We start from the raw sequence: 17,883 nt of genomic DNA on the forward strand, positions 1-17,883 counted from the left end.
CAAGGATATTGCTGTCAGTAAGATTGCACCTAAATCAACCATTTTATCGGATCATCAAGAACTTCAAGGAGAGTGGTTCAATTGTTGTGAAGAAGGCTTCAGGGCACCCAAGAAAGTCCAGCAAGCGCCAGGACCGTCTCCTAAAGTTGATTCAGCTGCGGGATCGGGGCACCACCAGTACAGAGCTTGCTCAGGAATGGCAGTAGGCAGGTGTGAGTGTATCTGCACACACAGTGAGGCAAAGACTTTTGGAGGATGCCCTGGTGTCAAGAAGGGCAGCAAAGAAGCCACTTCTCTCCAGGAAAAACATCAGGGACAGACTGATATTCTGCAAAAGGTACAGGGATTGGACTGCTGAGGACTGGGGTAAAGTCATTTTCTCTGAATCCCCTTTACGATTGTTTGGGGCATCCGGAACAAACCTTGTCCGGAGAAGACGAGGTGAGCGCTATCATCAGTCCTGTGTCATGCCAACAGTAAAGCATCCTGAGACCATTCATGTGTGGGGTTGCTTCTCAGCCAAGGGAGTGGGCTCACTCACACATTTCCCTAAGAACACAGCCATGAATAAAGAATGGTACCAACACATCCTCCGAGAGCATCTTCTCCCAACCATCCAGGAACAGTTTGGTGACGAACAATGCCTTTTCCAGCATGATGGAGCACCTTGCCATAAGGCAAAAGTGATAACTAAGTGGCTCGGGGAACAAAACATTGATATTTTGGGTCCATGGCCAGGAAACTCCCCGGACCTTAATCCCATTGAGAACGTGTGGTCAATCCTCAAGAGGCGGGTGGACAAACAAAAACCCATAAATTCTGACAAACTCCAAGCATTGATTATGCAAGAATGGGCTGCCATCAGTCAGATCAGATGAGGTCTTGAAAAAGAAGGGTCAACACTGCAAATATTGACTCTTCGCATCAACGTCATGTCATTGTCAATAAAAGCCTTTGACACTTATGAAATGCTTGTAATTATACTTCAGTATTCCGTAGTAACTTCTGACAAATATGTAAAGACACTGAAGCAGCAAACTTTGTGAAAATTAATATTTGTCATTCTATTAACTTTTGGCCACAACTGTACAGATGCATTTTCTAGCAGACATTGCTGGAACGCGCTGTGGAAGTAGCCTAGTTTGTTGTCCATGTTTTGCTCAGACAAGAGACTTTTGTTTTATTGCACTTTTCCTTCTGTATCCAGCTCAGACCCCTCTCTCTGCTGGGATGTGCTGAAAAACATTCAATGGACCAGTTTTCCCTCTTGTCTATATAGCCCTAACTCTCTGCTTACTATTGGCCAGTGTCTAATCAATCATAACTTGAAAGTGGTGTCTCCTCAGCCTGCCTCGTATCCATCACCCATTTGTGATGGATATATGTGGATGTTATTGATTAACATGCTAGCTGAACATGTTTAATTGTACATTGAACGCAAATGTTGTAGGCTTGCTAGGCTACATCAGTTCTTTATCAGGGTTCTCAACAGATACAATTGTACAAGCATGCAGGATCACATGTCCAGTACTGACCCTTGAATGTAACCAAACATTTAGGAATTTAACTCCTTATCCAGCCACCCTGGCAGTGACAGTAGTCCATGAAGAAAAGGAGGGTGATTTGATACGATATGCACATTGGTGCTGAAAATACTTGTGCTGGGCTAAATAATAATACTGGAATAAAGCAATGAGGCCAGTAGTCTTATCATTGTGTACAAGAGGTGCAAGCATGTCCCTCAGTGACTGATGGTCTTGTGTTTTAGCTAGCCAAGTGGATGGTAAGCAGAGCAGGTTTCCCCTCCCCTCTGTCCCTTCGTCCCACCAGTCCCCTGGCTGGTCACTGTTCCACTGTTCCCAAAGCATCTTTTGTTCAGGCTTATCTGGTCTTCATGGCTGACATATCTCTTTGAAAACAAACTGGGCGCTTGTTTTTCCCCAGCCTGCGAATTAGAATGGGGGAAGGGCTTAATTTAATGTCCCAAATGGCATCCCTATTCTCTGTATAGTGCAGTACTTTAGACCAGTGCCATATGGGCCCTGGTCAAAAGTAGTGTACTAATAGAGAGTAGATAAGGTGCCATTTGGGATGCAACCTTAGAGTGAGCATGTTTCAATTTCAATGTTGGCTTAGTTTGAACTGAAGCTCATGCCTTCAGTTTATTTATACTGTATGAGCATTTGGACTGGATTCAATACTTTTGCTTTGTCTTTACAAAGCTACAGTATTTACTACAAGGCCAGGCTAAATGTAGGCTGCTGTGTTTTTAAGTCATCTATGACTGCTAATAAATATTACAAACTGTCATTTTGGTTTGATCTTTGACTTTTATGTTGAAGGGGGGAAATAATTTGATGCACTGCCACATCTTTGTTGTTTTAACCAACTGTGGTTGACTTTTGTTACAGATCAGTGATGGTGGGTTATTTTTAGAATTTGTCTCCATTAGATTCATATTGGATTGTCTTAGAACTGAGGCTGAAGGGAATTCAATACGAAGGTGGTTAAACCACAGAAATGCATTGTAAACCACGTAAAGGCATCTGGTTGTTTTTCCTTTGTCAGTTTTTGTTAGAAGAAAGTGCCAGGTTTGCATTACATAAGGGCATTTCCATCTAAAAGGAGCCATGAGCTCTAACATGAAGTTTATAGGAAGGAGCTTGTCAAATTAAAGCTTTTTCCCACCCTTTTTTTTAAGGTGGGTGTGGGGGTGTGTGTGGATGGATGGATGGATGGATGGATGGATGGATGGATGGATGGATCACATACCAGATGGAAAAAGGGTCTTGAGACTTTCTGGTAGATGTCTAAAAGGTATTAGAAATGCATCAAAACACTATAATGTTGAAGTAAAGACCCCTTCCATCTGATATCAACACATATTTAGTTTTGGATAAATTATTTGCCTTCTGTAAGTTTAAGAAACATTGTCTTGTGCCTTGTAACTCCGTTACCAAAAACCTACATCTTTCGGATATTTTTACATTTCTCTCCCTCATGAGGGAGGATAATGAACGTTTACAGAAGTAACAATTAAAGGTAGACCTAACAATTAGTGTGATAATTTATGTTTATGAATTATTAGGTGAATCTGTTACCAAGTGTTATGGAATTACTGAAAAATCTAACGGAATTACTGCAATTGAATTGGCTACAATAGGAAATCATAGCAGTCAGAAACCAGAGTTGGGTCACCTGCTACTGTCCTCCCTTCCACTGGCATTGTGTGAGCACTGTAGAGAAAAGTACAGCACAGTGAACATTACAGTGAAGTAAAGAATTTGAGTACTGTAGAGTACAGTAATGTACTTTACTGAATATCTACTCTTCTTTACACAAATCAAATGTTATTTGTCACTTGTGCTGAATAGGGGCGGCATTGGAAAAAGAGCATTGGACTAATAACCGAAAGGTTGCAAGTTCGAATCCCTGAGCTGACAAGTTACAAATCTGTCGTTCTGTCCCTGAACAAGGCAGTTAACCCACTGTTCCTAGGCCGTCATTGAAAATAAAAATTAGTTCTTAACTGACTTGCCTAGTTAAATAAAGATAAAATAAATACAACAGCTGTAGACCTTGCAGTGAAATGCTTACTTACAAGCCCTTAACCAACAATGTGATGTCCAAACATAGACATCTATGATTGATTCTGATTTGGTCTGGTCAGGACCAACCAAATGTAGTCCTGTTTGGGGTGGAACTCATTACAAAAATAGGCAGTGTTTAGAATAATAACCAAACATACAGAAGGCTATTGCATATTTCTACCTATTCAGGATACCATGACGAGAATGATATACATATCCATAATGATGAATCTCTGTGTAGTACGGATGTAATTCTGTTACTAGATGTAAATTCACTTTACCTACTGTAGTTCAATAACATATGTATTTTTTTCCTAACTCAGGGTGTCATGTCCTAGCTGATACCCCATTTTTTTCTGCAAATATCTTTGAATTTTAATGTGGAGTAGATGTTTAAAGCTGCAATATGTAACTTTTTGGGTGACCCAGACCAAATTAACATAGAAATTTGAGTTAGATCTTTAAATCTCATTGAAAGTCTAAGAAGTGGTAGATCTGTTCTGTGCTTTATTTCTATGCTTCCTGTTAAGTGTAGTTTATGCTTTTTTTCTTTTACCGGCTTCAAACAGATAAATACTATCTTTGGCTATTGAAAATATATTTCACACCAGTTTAGATGGTACAATGATTATCTACATTCTCTATGCTTGTTTTAGGCAAACTATTAGAATTTTTGCAACCAGAAAATGGCGGCGCGATTTCAGCATAGTGCACCTTTTTAACAGAGTTTTTGGAAAACGTGGTCGCATAAGTAAACTTGAGGGAGATTTGACATTAATTCTGTTACCAAACTTTGCATCTGCACAGTTCTTCCAGTAAATGTTCTTGAAATTTTCTTTGTAAATTGTTCAAAGTACTACTGACTCTGTGTAATTATGTTACTGTGGAATTGCCCGTAAGCCATTCATTCAGTAGAACAACTTTGTGGGAATTGATTTATTTATTTTTGTATTTTGCTAGTATATTTACTTGTTGCAACTGGTCTGTCAGGCTGCGTTCTATCATGAAGTGTTTGCTTCTGAATCGGCCCTGGGCTCATTGACTAAGGCAGTTCTTCAGATCATTGTTCGTAGGAGGCCAGGGTTATTCACTTATGATTGTTGGATAGTTTAATTGTCGTTATGTCGGCATAACACAGCCATGTTCCTTCCTAGGCAAGGTCGTCTGAAACTGAACTGTGTAATAAACTGTACATCTTGTACCTGTTTCCCTACAGTGTGTTGGTGTGTTGGGTGGGACCCTGAGCTGTAAGCTCATCAGATTGTGGCCTGCAGACGACCAGGGGGTTGTGGGAGAAGACAGGAGAGAATCGTCCGTCACTACACCAGTCTCACTGGACTGGAGGGAATGCCTGAGAGATGTGAATCTATGAGTTACTGCAGCGCTACTGCCGCCTCTCACAGGGAACCTAGGAAACCACCACCACCCAACCTGCTGCAGTCAGCCTGGAGGTAAGCCTCACCCCCCCCCCCCCCCCACTCACAAATCACCACTCTACTTACCTACTGCGCAGTTAAAGGGACAGCTCACCCAAATGACATACCTGGCTCCTTATATTTAAAGTAGTTTATGGACAGGTAAGGCTACAATTCATGCTTTGTTTGTAGGGCTGCACGATTAATCGAATTCATTGTGATATTGACATGAGATTTTTCTTCTTTGACACTGTTAATAGAGAACTAGATCTACAGTACCTCCAATGAGATGCGCTAGACTCCATTCACTCTCTACATGCACAGAGGATGCTGACCAATCACAAGCGTCCCCGCTTAGAGCGTGCACTTAGATGCTGGTGAGGAGAGAGAGGCCTTTACCAAAGACAGACAGTACAGTCAAAGATATTTATAACTGACCCAAGAGTTCATCTGTGGCGTTTACAGTGGGAGCAAATGAAGCATAGTGGGCAGAACAAGCATGTAGGTGGGCCAAGCACAAGCTAGCGATATCCTATTGGCGCATTGTAGCATGTATTTTTATATTTCTGTTAGGGAATGCCTCTCCTCTGAAGTGTGCGTGTGCACAAACTCAATTAGGCTTTGCACTCCTTTAACTAATAATAACTTTGACAAAATCTCAAGTCTATAAAACGTAGTGCACTGTGTTTGTAACAGATTCTAGTTTTGGGAACAGAAAAAATGGTTGGTCAGATGTTTCACAGATGATAAAATGTACAGAATGACGGCCCAGTTTCACCTAGTTGCATCCTCTCTCCCACTACCTGCGACTGGACTTCCTCTCACTACCATATTTGGTGGTGAGAAAACCTTCTAAACGGATGCTTCAGCTTTATTGATTTTATTTCACCTTTATTTAACCAGGTAGGCAAGTTGAGAACAAGTTCTCATTTACAACTGCGACCTGGCCAAGATAAAGCAAAGCAGTTCAACACATATAACAACACAGAGTTACACATGGAGTAAAACAAACATACAGTAGAAAAATAAGTCTACATACAATGTGAGCAAATGAGGTGAGAAGGCAATAAATAGGCCATGGTGGCGAAGTAAATACAATATAGCAATTACAACACTGGAATTGTAGATTTGACAGTAGATGAGTGCAAAGTAGAAATACTGGGGTGCAAAGGACCTAAATAAATACAGTAGGGGAAGAGGTAGTTGTTTGGGCTATTTATAGATCTGTGAGCTGCTCTATAGCCCCGTGTCTGGATTTTCGCTTCTGTCTGGTACAGTATTAGATTTTAAAAATCTGTCTTTACCTCAGTGTGTCGTCGAAAACATGAGTGCTAACGAGAACTTCGATATGGTGCCAAAGGAGGGCGCATCTTCAGTGGTATGACAGTATTTCTGCTACAGGCACACCGATGTCAACCAAATGCAAGTGTTGTGCAAAAAGTGCCTCGGTTGTGGTGACAACGAGGCAATACGACAAATGTATTCAATAATTTAAAGTATAACCATCCCCTACTTTACCCCGATTGCATGGTTAAAACAAGTGTCCAATAGCAGCAAAGCCCATCAGCCACAACTAGCCACCTGCGTTAAACAGGCATTGATTGCCAATTCATTTTGAAGTGTTAACTCCCTACGAAAAAACATCCCGTAGACGCATAGAAATCACTGAGCCTATCACATAGCCAAAGACATGTTTCCTATTGACAGCCAGTGAAGACGGCTTCAAGAAGATGATAAACAAGCTGGACAGGAGATGCAAGATTCCTTCTCGCACATGTTTCTCCCAAGTCACCACTATAACAAAATTAAGGGAGAAGTTGAAACATGTCGCGTCAAATGACTGGACAAGACTCATGTTTATGGCACATTGACTTTTATCATCTCAATTATAATAATGATTGAGCTTATTTGTACATAATTATACAATCATAAGCTTCCTATTCCATCTGCAGCCTATGGGTGCCTGAATAAATAATTATCTTAGGTTATTTCAGAATTCATATTGTTAAAATAGGAATTAAGAATTCATGTTATTCATCAATTAATAATGTCTGTGCTTATAGCACACTATACTTTGATCATGTTAAATATATTTGCTAATTTTTTGTGGTGTACCCCCAAACAACATGTTTGGGGATGTAGGTGTGTAATCTTATCTGTAGCCAATAACAATGTTGGAAAGGATTTGTTTCATTTGGCTTTGTATTAATTTAGCACAGAATGTATTAATTCATCTGATCATGTCAGAAGGGATGATCTCTACCTTGACACTTGTTTTATCCATGTCTGATGGAATTACCATGTTGTCACCCAAGTTTTTAGAAAACCTCAATTCACAATTACAATATCTGGCCCAAAAAATAGAAATTAGATATTTTGTCCAAATCGTACAGCTTTATTTGTTTGGGGTTTGTTTACCTTGCCAGAAAAGTATATTGTGTTTACCTCGTATGTAAATGACGACCCATTTCTTTGACACAGCCCCGTGCTGTGCTTCAGGCAGCCTCAGCCCAAGAGTAGTATTTGAACCCAGGTCTGAAGCCCACTAGCTCCCTGCCTCGCCTCAGGAAGAACATGATGTGATGTTACACCATAATTGCAGCAGGCAGAGCCTCAGACTCTGATTGCTCGAGTTTGTCCCAAATTGACCCTATTCCGTATATAGTGCACTACTTTTGACAAGGTCCCATAGGTCTCTGGTCAAAAGTAGTGCACTACATAGGGAGAAGGGTGCCATTTGGGACACAGACCCTCATGTGACTTCATACTTTTGAAGTTGGATCAGTTCCCTGGCAGCACCCCATGCTGAAGAAGTCATGGACTTTTGAAAGAGGGAAGGAGAGAGAGCGAAAAAAGGTTGTTAAATTGAAGCTGCTCTCTATCGCTGAGTTCATCCATGAGCTCACCCCATCAGAGCCCATGACTCACCCCCCAGTCTACCCAGGGCCAGCTCTGTTGTGCTTTTCACTTCAGACCGCTTGTTTTCTTTTTACCTAACGCTAAGTTAGACTTTTCCCTCAAATTGCCATTAGCGCTGATGTGTTTTAGGCACAGTCTAAGGCATTGAGAAATGTCAGAGTAGAGTTTGTGTAGGGGGTGTCCCCCAAATGGCACCTAGTCCCTATATAGTGCATTCATTTTGACAAGACCCCTATATAGGGAATAGGGTGCCATTTGAGACGCAGCCTCTGTGTAGGGTCTGAGTGCTGCTGGGAAGGGGTAGTGTAGGGTCTGAGTGCTGCTGGGAAGGGGTAGTGTAGGGTCTGAGTGCTGCTGGGAAGGGGTAGTGTAGGGTCTGAGTGCTGCTGGGAAGGGGTAGTGTAGGGTCTGAGTGCTGCTGGGAAGGGGAAGTGTCTCTTCTGGCCAGGTTGTGTAATAATAAGCAACAGTAAAACTTGGCGAGCAAGACCAGGGGCCTGTTTAGGAGGGTGCAACTACAACATTACAAAACATTCACATGGAAATATATTGTGTAGAACAACACATAATTCTGTCATCTAGAATAGGGAGTCATTTCAGCATCTCTATTCTTTACATTTCTTTCTGCAAGGTTTCTGAATGTTTCACCTCACTGAATAATACACTCCTGAGTTGGCTCCTCTCCAGGCATACACCCCTTGTTTGCCATGACAATGAATGATAAGGAGTTGGCATGACAATGGCACAGACTGTTGGGACATGGTGAATTAGTCTGGTTTATCTGGGTTAATGAGGAACACAATCTTTGCCCTGGCTTGAAAGCTGAGCCTCCTGCCTGCTTAAGTGCTGCCAAGGCAGTGTTGTCATTGAAACCAGGAAGTGAAAGTTGGAGTATTTTGCCAGTAGTGCAAGTCTTAGTGTAGTTGTTGCCATGGAGATATTATATGAGCCATGTTGACGTTGGTGGCACTCTTAACTTTGTGTGTGTGTGTGTGTGTGTGTGTGTGTGTGTGTGTATACACACACAACGTGATACTGACCTGACACATGAATTCCTTCTGTCGGTTTCCATAGAGCAGTGAGAACACTGGGACTGGTGGGAGAGAAGAAAGGAGAGGAGAGTGACGGGGGGGCTACTGCAGGCCTTTCAAGGACACACAACAACAGGCTGCAATTTTTCTTTCCTTGACACACTACTTTACACACTCACCAGCTAGCCAATGAGTAGATGAAGCCAACCCCACCCCTAGAAAGCAGTGTGCATCCCATACCTTTTGGGCCCTGGTCGAGATTAGTGCACTATATAGGGAATAGGGTGCCATTTTGAGAAGCAGCCAGTGCCTTTGTTGTCACCTTGTTGCCCTCTAACACCTCCCCCACCCCTGCATGCCATCCCTGAATTGGTCACGTGAGGTGCACCACCTCCCCTCCCTTCTGTCCCCCATTATCAGAGTTCCAGGGCTGCAGTGAAGAATGCCTTATATGCACTTGTGCCTGTAAGGCTGTGAGGGCTAGGGCCTGTCTGCTGTCTGTCCTGTCCCACTGGGGCTGCTTGAAGTCCTGTCCTGTGTGTCTGTGACAGAGAGCGAGAGAGAGAGACTTGCTTTGGCAATGTTTCCCATGCCAATAAAGCTCTTGAATTTAGTGTGTGTGTTAGGGGTGTATCAGGGGCTAGGTCAGCTGAGAGGGCCTGTTTAAGGGCCCAGCTGTGTCTTGACTTGAAGGCTCTGCACCCATTGTGTCAGAGCAGAGGGAGGATGGGCTGGGGGAACAGCAGTCCTTGTGTTGAGGTTTAGTGTGACACACCGCTCCATGACCAAGACACTTAATGAGTCCCAAATGGCACCCTATTCCCTATTTAGTGCACTACTTCTGACCAGAGCCCTATGTAGGGAATATGGTGCCATTTGGGACTAAAACTGTCTGCAGTGTGAACAGTAGGGTCACCTGGTTCTGAGCCATCCATTCCAAGGCATGAAGCTCTGCTCCTTCTCCCCGTCATATCATTAGGATGAAATATCTCTCATAGATAAGCTTAGGAAACAGGCTGCATTAGGAAGGAAGAATCCACCCAAAACCACCCATTACTATAATTTAGTGTTACATAACACCATGTGAGAACAATGTTTTTTTCTTGACATTTTTTTCATTTTGTCATAATGTTGGTAGCAACATGAAAATCATTGTGGAAATCTGTTGTAGCTCAAGTAGACTACAACACCCACAATGCTCTCTACCAAAGTTAATATCAGCATGTGAAGTACAGTTGAAGTTTACATGCACCTTAGCCAAATACATTTAAACTCAGTTTTTCACAATTGCTGACATTTAATCCTAGTAAAAATGCCCTGTCTTCGTTCAGTTTGGATCACCACTTTATTTTGAGAATGTGAAATGTCAGAATAATAGTAGTGATTTATTTCAGCTTTTATTTCTTTCATCACATTCCCAATGGGTCAGAAGTTTACATACACTCTAAGTATTTGGTAGCGTTGCCTTGCAATTGTTTAAAAACATTTTCCAACCAGGCAGATGCGCCACAAAAGTCAGAAATGGCACTAAAATAAATCACTTACCTTTTTGAAGATCTTCTTCTGTTGGCATTCCAAAAGGTCCCAGCTACATCAAATGGTCGTTTTGTACGATAAAGTCCTTCTTTATATCCCCAAAAACTCAGTTTAGCTGGCGCGCTTCATGCAATAATCCACCGGTTTCCCTCCTTCAAAATGCATACCAAACATTACCAATAAACTTCTCCAAACAAGTCAAACAATGTTTATAATCAAACCGCAGGTGGTACCCTAATAAACTATAAGACGGAGAATCGTTATTGTCATTACCGGAGATAAACAGCAAAGTACGCACATTCACCAGAACACGTAATAAACACTACAGCCAAAATGGGAGCCACTTAGAAAAACTACAAATTCTAGCTAATTTTTCCAAAAACGAGCCTGAAACTCTTTCTAAAGACTGCAGTTCCTAGAGCTTCCACTAGATGTCAATCTGGGAGCTTTTCCCTAAATATTAAAAATGACAGCCATAGGAATCAATGGTGGGCTGAATTATTTCTTTTTTTTCTGGATGGTTTGTCCTTGGGTTTTTGCCTACCATATCAGTTCTGTTATACTCAGACATTTTAAGTTTTAGAAACTATAGTGTTTTCTATCCAAATCTACCAATTATATGCATATCCTAGCTTCTGGGCCTGAGTAACAGGCAGTTTACTTTGAGCATGATTGTCATCCAGATGTCAAAATACTGCCCCCTAACCCAAAGAGGCTAAGCCATTTTGCCACAACTTGGGAAGTATGCTTGGGGTCATTGTCCATTTGGAAGACCCATTTGCGACCAAGCTTTAACTTCCTGACTGATGTCTTGAGATGTTGCTTCAGTATATCCACATAATTTTCCTACCTCATGATGCCATCTATTTTGTGAAGTGCACCAGTCCCTCCTGCAGCAAAGTACCCCCACAACATAATGCTGCCACCCCCGTACTTCACGGTTGGGATGGTGTTCTCCGGCTTGCAAACCTCCCCCTTATTCCTCCAAACATAACGATGGTCATTATGGCCAAACAGTTCTATTTGTGTTTCATCAGACCAGAGGATATTTCTCCAAAAAGTACGATCTTTGTCCCCATGTGCAGTTGCAAAGCATAGTCTGGCTTTTTAGTGCGGTTTTGGAGCAGTGGCTTCTTCCTTGCTGAGCGGCCTTTCAGGTTATGTTGATGTAGGACTCCTTTTACTGTGGATATAGATACTTTTGTACCGGTTTCCTCCAGAATCTTCACAAGGTCCTTTGCTGTTGTTCTGGGATTGATTTGCACTTTCGCACCAAAGTACGTTCATCTCTAGGAGACAGAACGCGTCTCCTTCCTGACTGGTATGATGGCTGCGTGGTCTTATGGTGTTTATAATTGCGTACTATTGTTTGTACAGATGAACGTGGTACCTTCAGGCGTTTGGAAATTGCTCCCAAGGATGAACCAGACTTGTGAAGGTCTACAATTTTTCTTTTGAGGTCTTGGCTGATTTCTTTTGATTTTCCAATGATGTCAAGCAAAGAGGCACTGAGTTTGAAGGTAGGCCTTGAAATGCATCCACAGGTACACCTCCAATTGACTCAAATGATGTCAATTAGCCTATCAGAAGCTTCTAAAGCCATGACATAATTTTCTGGAATTCTCCAAGCTGTTTAAAGGCACAGTCAACTTAGTGTATGTAAACTTCTGACCCACTGGTCTTGTGATACAGTGAATTATAAGTGAAATAATCTGTCTGTAAACAATTGTTGGAAAAATTACTTGTCATGCACAAAGTCGATGTCCTAACCGACTTGCCAAAACTATAATTTGTTAACAAGAAATTTGTGGAGTGGTTGAAAAACAAGTTTTTATGTCTCCAACGAATGTAAACTTCTGACTTAAACTGTAGCTAGTTAGCTGTAAAATCGCCTTAACAAACCGCACTATCAATTTAGGAGTCTACAATCTCACCATGTTCAACCTGCAGATCGATGTACCACACAGTGGAGTCTGACATTTGCAATGGCACCATGCAATGCACCCTGGACTGAGGAGGCAGGCAGACAGACAGGAGAAATGTGTTAGACCCTCTGTTCAATTACAAACTTCTCTTAGGAATATCGCAAAAATATCATCAAGGACTCATTCAAAGGAAGACATTCTCCCATGTTAGAACATCGGCCGGTATTGAAATCTGACATGGTGAAAACGTCTATCATACATCTAAAAGTTTTATTCCTATTAACTCCCAGTGTAGTGAGAGCATTGCTTTATCACAGTGCTATGTCATACCGGAAGGATTTCTGCCTGCTTGAACTCCAATAACTCAGATACACAGGAAATTGATAGAACATCACTCAGAGACGCACAAAAACAATATAACATTTTTAAATGGTTGAGTCTTTACTTTAATAACCTCTAATGCAAACTTGACGCCATCTTACGCCAATCTAAAGTAGGCTGGCTAGCTACAGTAGTCTTCAAGGCAAGCCCAGCTCTTTTCCACTGTTAGTGTTTCCCTAAGGGAGGTTTTGCTAGGGGGTTTGTTAGGCACAGGCACGGCAAACGTTCTCCTGGCCTCGTCTCCTCTCCTTCTGCATCTCCGTGCCAAGAGCAAAATGTTCAGAATGTGTCAGATACAAATATAATCACTAGAGCTGACTTAAATATCTATTCTGCCTTCTATGAATATTCTCTGACATTGCATCCTCCTGAACAGCCCCCTGGTCAGACGGTCACATCACATGCACCACAATAACTTATTAATTTCCTTCTGTTCCAGGGTTGCAGCCATGCATCTCAAGCAACATCCCAAACTGCAGAAGAAAGAGCTCCACCTGGAGTCCAATCAAGACAGCCAGAGAGGCCTTCATGTGATCCAGCAGGGGGTCCTGTCACAGAGGACAGTGTGGGGGGTCCGCCCGGAAGTGGCCCTGGTTGGTCCGATAAGCAACGGGCTAGGCCAGGGTACGGCCTGCTACCCCCTCAGTGTCATATCCACCAACACCCTGCAGTGCTGCAGTAATGACAACAGTGGCTCCAACCAGCTCAACAACAGTAATAATAACCACGGCAACAGTGGCAGTGGGCTGCAGACCTCGAGGCTGAGTGAGTCTGAGGGAGATGTATTCCACAGTAGTGCCACCTGGGCCCAGAGTAAAACCTCCAAGACCACCTCCTGCAACACCCCCTCCTCCCTGCTACTCTCCACCTCCTCCTGCACCACCTCTTCTACAGGCTCAGTGGGCTCTGAGAACCAGGAGGCCTCCTTCAGTATCTCTTATGAAGGGGAGGACAGAGAGGGACCGCTGGAAATCTGGGCTGTCATCAAGCCCGGCAACACCAAGGAGAAGATCGCCATCTTTGCCTCGCCCCAGTGCCGTGGCAGCCTGGTGAATGGTGGTGATGGAGAGCCTGTCAGAGAGGCCGGTGAGGACTTGGTGAGCAGCAGCCCGGTGAGGACCGTGTCTGTGAAGATGAAGAGCTGCTGGGAGGACGAGGGTGGCTCTGTGGCCAAGCGCAGGAGGAGGTCAGGGTCTCAGGGGCACCACCAGGACCGAGACGGACAGTCATCCAGAGATCTGGAGACACTGAGCCCCACTGAGAACAGCCCTGTAGAGGTGACCCTCTGCCTCAGAGAGAGCCCCAGAGTGCCTGAGTGTGGGGAGGTGGTTGTACGGGTGGGTGGGGAGCAGGTGTGTAGGGTAGAGGGTGAGGAGGTGAGTGAGACTGGGACTGACAAGGCTCTCTCTGTGGTGGAGTTGGTGGCCTTCTTGGAGCAGAGAGCCAGCGACAAGCAGGTGGACTCTAAGCCTGTGTCTCTGCGGAGCTCCACAAGCATTACCTTATCCAGGGGGCTGTCCCTGGAGCCTCAGCAGCCCAGAGCCCCAGACCCGAACCCCCAGGGGACAGATGAGGAGGCAGAGTTTGTAAAGGTGTCAGACATGGTGGCCAAGCTGGAGTCAGAGTGCCTGAAGCACCAGAGTGTTAGAAGGGAAGGGTCCAGATCTGGGGGAGAGCTCTCACGCAACAGCCTCACGCGCAACAACAGCCTCTCGCGCAACAACAGCCTCTCGCGCAACAACAGCCTCTCGCGCAACAACAGCCTCTCGCGCAACAACAGCCTCTCGCGCAACAATAGCCTCTCGCGCAACAACAGCCTGCGGAGGAGGGTGGGCCGGGTACTACTGGCAGGAGCAGATGCCTTCTCCATCTCAGCCCAGCCACCTCCACCTCAGTCTCCCACCGGGCCCCACCATGGACTAGAGACGACGACCAGGGTGCCGCACCGCCACGCTAGTCCCTCTACTGGCTATCCCTCTGCTAGCACCAGCCACACGGAGAAACTAGCTCCCAGCAGCTGCTGTGAAGCTGCCCAGTTGGCTTCCAGCACCTCTGATTCAGCCTCTCCGTCTCGCAGCGTGGACTCTGGGTGTGGTGCCTCTGTCGTCAGAGAGCCAGAGGAGAGCTGTGAGGCCCAGGACCTGGGGCAGCAGAAGAACAGGGCTGTGGAGTCTGGGCAGAACCTGCACTTCCAGCTCCTGTCAGAGCAGGCCAGGGCCAGCAGTACAGAGAGCAGTAGTAAACTACAGTATGAGGAGCCCCTCCCAGGCATGCTGTTCTTCTCACACCCTCTGCCCTCACAGGTGGTGCTTGAACACACACTCCCACACACAGACAATACTCCCAGCCACACCCCCCAGGACATGGAATCCAGCCCTAAACCCACCAGAGACTCAGCAGAACCCTCCAAGATTCAGCCCCGTGACCCTTCTATCACTTCTCTCCTCCCTGAACCCATATCACACAGTGAGAACTGGGCCAAAGAGGAGGAAGAGGCAGTGAGTGAGGGAGAGGGGAGTGATGTTAGTCGGTGTGAGACCGTGCCTTTCCCCCTGCGCCGCCTGGTGTCTCACGAGTTCCTGGAGATGCGCTTTAAGATCCAGCTGCTCCTGGAACCCCAGCAGTACATGTCCTTCCTGCCTCACCACATCATCATCAAGATCTTCTGCCTGCTGCCCACAGACAGCCTGGCCGCACTCAAGTGCACCTGCCACTATTTCAAGTTCATCATCGAGAGCTACGGCGTGCGCCCCGCGGACTCCCGCTGGGTGTGCGACCCCCGCTACAAAGACGATCCCTGCAAGCAGTGTAAAAAGCGGTACGGGCGCGGAGACGTGTCCCTCTGCCGCTGGCACCACAAGCCCTACTGCCAGGCGCTGCCCTACGGCCCCGGGTACTGGATGTGTTGCCACGGCTCCCACAAAGACACGCCCGGCTGCAATGTCGGTCTCCATGACAACCGCTGGGTGCCCGCCTTCCATAGTATAAACATGCCAATCTATAAGAAACCCCGGGAGGTCTCTGAGGAGAACTGACTTGACTTCTGTGTGCTTTATTTTGTCTGAGGGCTGATGTCTGTCTGTCGCCATATGTGCATGTGCATTTATTTGTGGGGAGTCTGAGGGAAACCCATGTTGCTGATACTGATGAGGAATCGCTGGATCTCTTCCTTTTCCCCTGACCTCTGACCCCTGATCTCTAACCCCTCAGGTCCTCTGAGATTGTGAGCACTTTAACCGTGGTCAGAATTCTCAACCCTCAAACGATTCTGTCAGGGTATTCTATTTACTTGCTTCAATGTTTTGGGTTGAAGCATAAACTCTGGTTCTGATAAGTGTGTTGAAGAGAAGAGCTTTAATTAATCTTGATGCTTAATGTGTCCTTCCTTACCGTAACTTGTTCCTTATGCATCACCGACCGTTACATTGGAATAGATACTTTAGTCAAGGTAAAGCCTATCAACGTTATGCAGTGTATCCAACCCACAAGTGATTTACTCAGTGTGTGTATTATGTTGTCTAAGTGAATACATACATGGCTGCAGGTCCTCGGTTTATGCTAAATGTGAATCAACCCTATTCCATATCCCGGTTGCTTCCCAAATGGCACTCTATTCCCTATATAAGGCACCCACAGGGCTCTGGTCAAAGGTAGTGCACTATATAGGGAATAGGGCGCCATTTGAGTAACGGAATCTATATCCCCACTCCACTGTATCAGGCTCCGGGTCAGAGAGGCTTTGTTGTCGGTTTTGGATCTGATTGAAACTAGTTTGTTCTGTGCCCGGTTGTGTTTACATTGTACATAGTCCTACAGAGTCCTATATCAAAAACAGGGAGAATGAGTGACAAGCAGCACGAGTATCTATGACTTGACTTGAATGCATTTATTAGCTTCAGTTTGGTAAAAAGAAAAAGGCTATTTACCCTGTCATGTGTATATTGCTGAATTTATTATTGGCTGTTTTGTTTTTTTGCAGCGGGTCCCAGATGTATAACCCAGTCTGTAACCCATATGCTTATTAGCCGCTCAGTTTTTTTCTCTACCATTTATTTTTATGTTTATGTGTGTTGGAAATAGCACACTATTCCCTATATAATGCACTACTTTTGACTAGGGCCCATAAGGCTCTGGTCAAAAGTTGTGCGTTATTATATAGGGAAAAGAGTGCCATTTGGGACGAGTTTGTTATTAATATCCCTCTTTTTATATTGCTATAACTTCTTGAAGGGAAACATGGGAAATGTCACCTCAGTGTCTCTGTTCTTTACAATGACTTTAACTGGACATGATCTAAAAGAAAAAGATTCAGGCTTGATGACAAATGGGAAAAATAATGGTCTCTCAAAGTAGTTTGCTCCCAGATTTTATTTTTTTTACTTTGTTGTATATTCCTGCTGTATTCTCTGTAAATGCATTTTACTTCCAATAAAGCGCATTCATTCGGAGGTTTTAACTGTCATACCCTACCTTTTCATTGTCTCTTTTAAACTGAAAGGAATTGTAACTGTTACAACATAAAATGTATTTTTCTTTACTGAATATATGGAGGGACTCCAGCCTTACGTCACTCCTTTCCATTTATCACATCTTGAGGTCATTCAGTAACATTCAATTGTCAACGTTGTGTTCTTCACAACTTAAGGTCTGTACTGTAGAGCTGGTTGATATGCTTGCCTTTCACTGGGGCGAGGGGAATTGGTTAGGGTCCAGGTGTGTTGGAAAAGAGCACAACACAATTATGAAAGCTAAATCTATGCCTTGCTGTGAAAATTAATTTCTGGAAGTTGATATTTAGTCATGTCAAACAGTTGAGGGAGATTTACTGCTTGTCAATTTTATAATTTAATATAAAAATTGCTTTCTCAAAGGGTCTGGACTGTCCATTTTAAAAGGGAAGGTGAGATGAGTAAGCAATGTACCAAAGGGTGCTCATATGAACCAGGTTTGGACTTGTCTGCCTCCTGAAATAATTGTTTATTTTATTTCAGGTGCCCTTAAGTAACTAGGGGATGAATAAGGCTTGGCAATAAAATGCATTAAAATATCCTCTGGTTGCCAGTGGTTTTGATGCTGATCATCTAAA

General features: G+C 44.1%; 1 protein-coding gene across 3 annotated transcripts in view; it reads left to right on the forward strand.

Annotated features, from left to right (window-relative positions):
* The window catches only part of LOC106611243 (F-box only protein 34), a 31,897-nt gene extending 14,638 nt beyond the window's left edge, over window positions 1-17,259 (forward strand). For all 3 annotated transcript variants that reach the window (XM_014211241.2, XM_014211243.2, XM_014211242.2), the window contains exons 2-3: window positions 4,807-5,041; window positions 13,237-17,259. In XM_014211241.2, coding sequence (XP_014066716.2) covers window positions 4,938-5,041; window positions 13,237-15,832 — 2,700 coding nt within the window. In that variant the 5' untranslated portion in view covers window positions 4,807-4,937 and the 3' untranslated portion in view covers window positions 15,833-17,259. The remainder of the gene's footprint in view (window positions 1-4,806; window positions 5,042-13,236) is intronic.
* The last annotated feature ends 624 nt before the right edge of the window (window positions 17,260-17,883 follow it).

The sequence above is a fragment of the Salmo salar genome, chromosome ssa09, assembly GCF_905237065.1.
Source record: "Salmo salar chromosome ssa09, Ssal_v3.1, whole genome shotgun sequence".
NCBI lineage: Eukaryota > Metazoa > Chordata > Actinopteri > Salmoniformes > Salmonidae > Salmo > Salmo salar.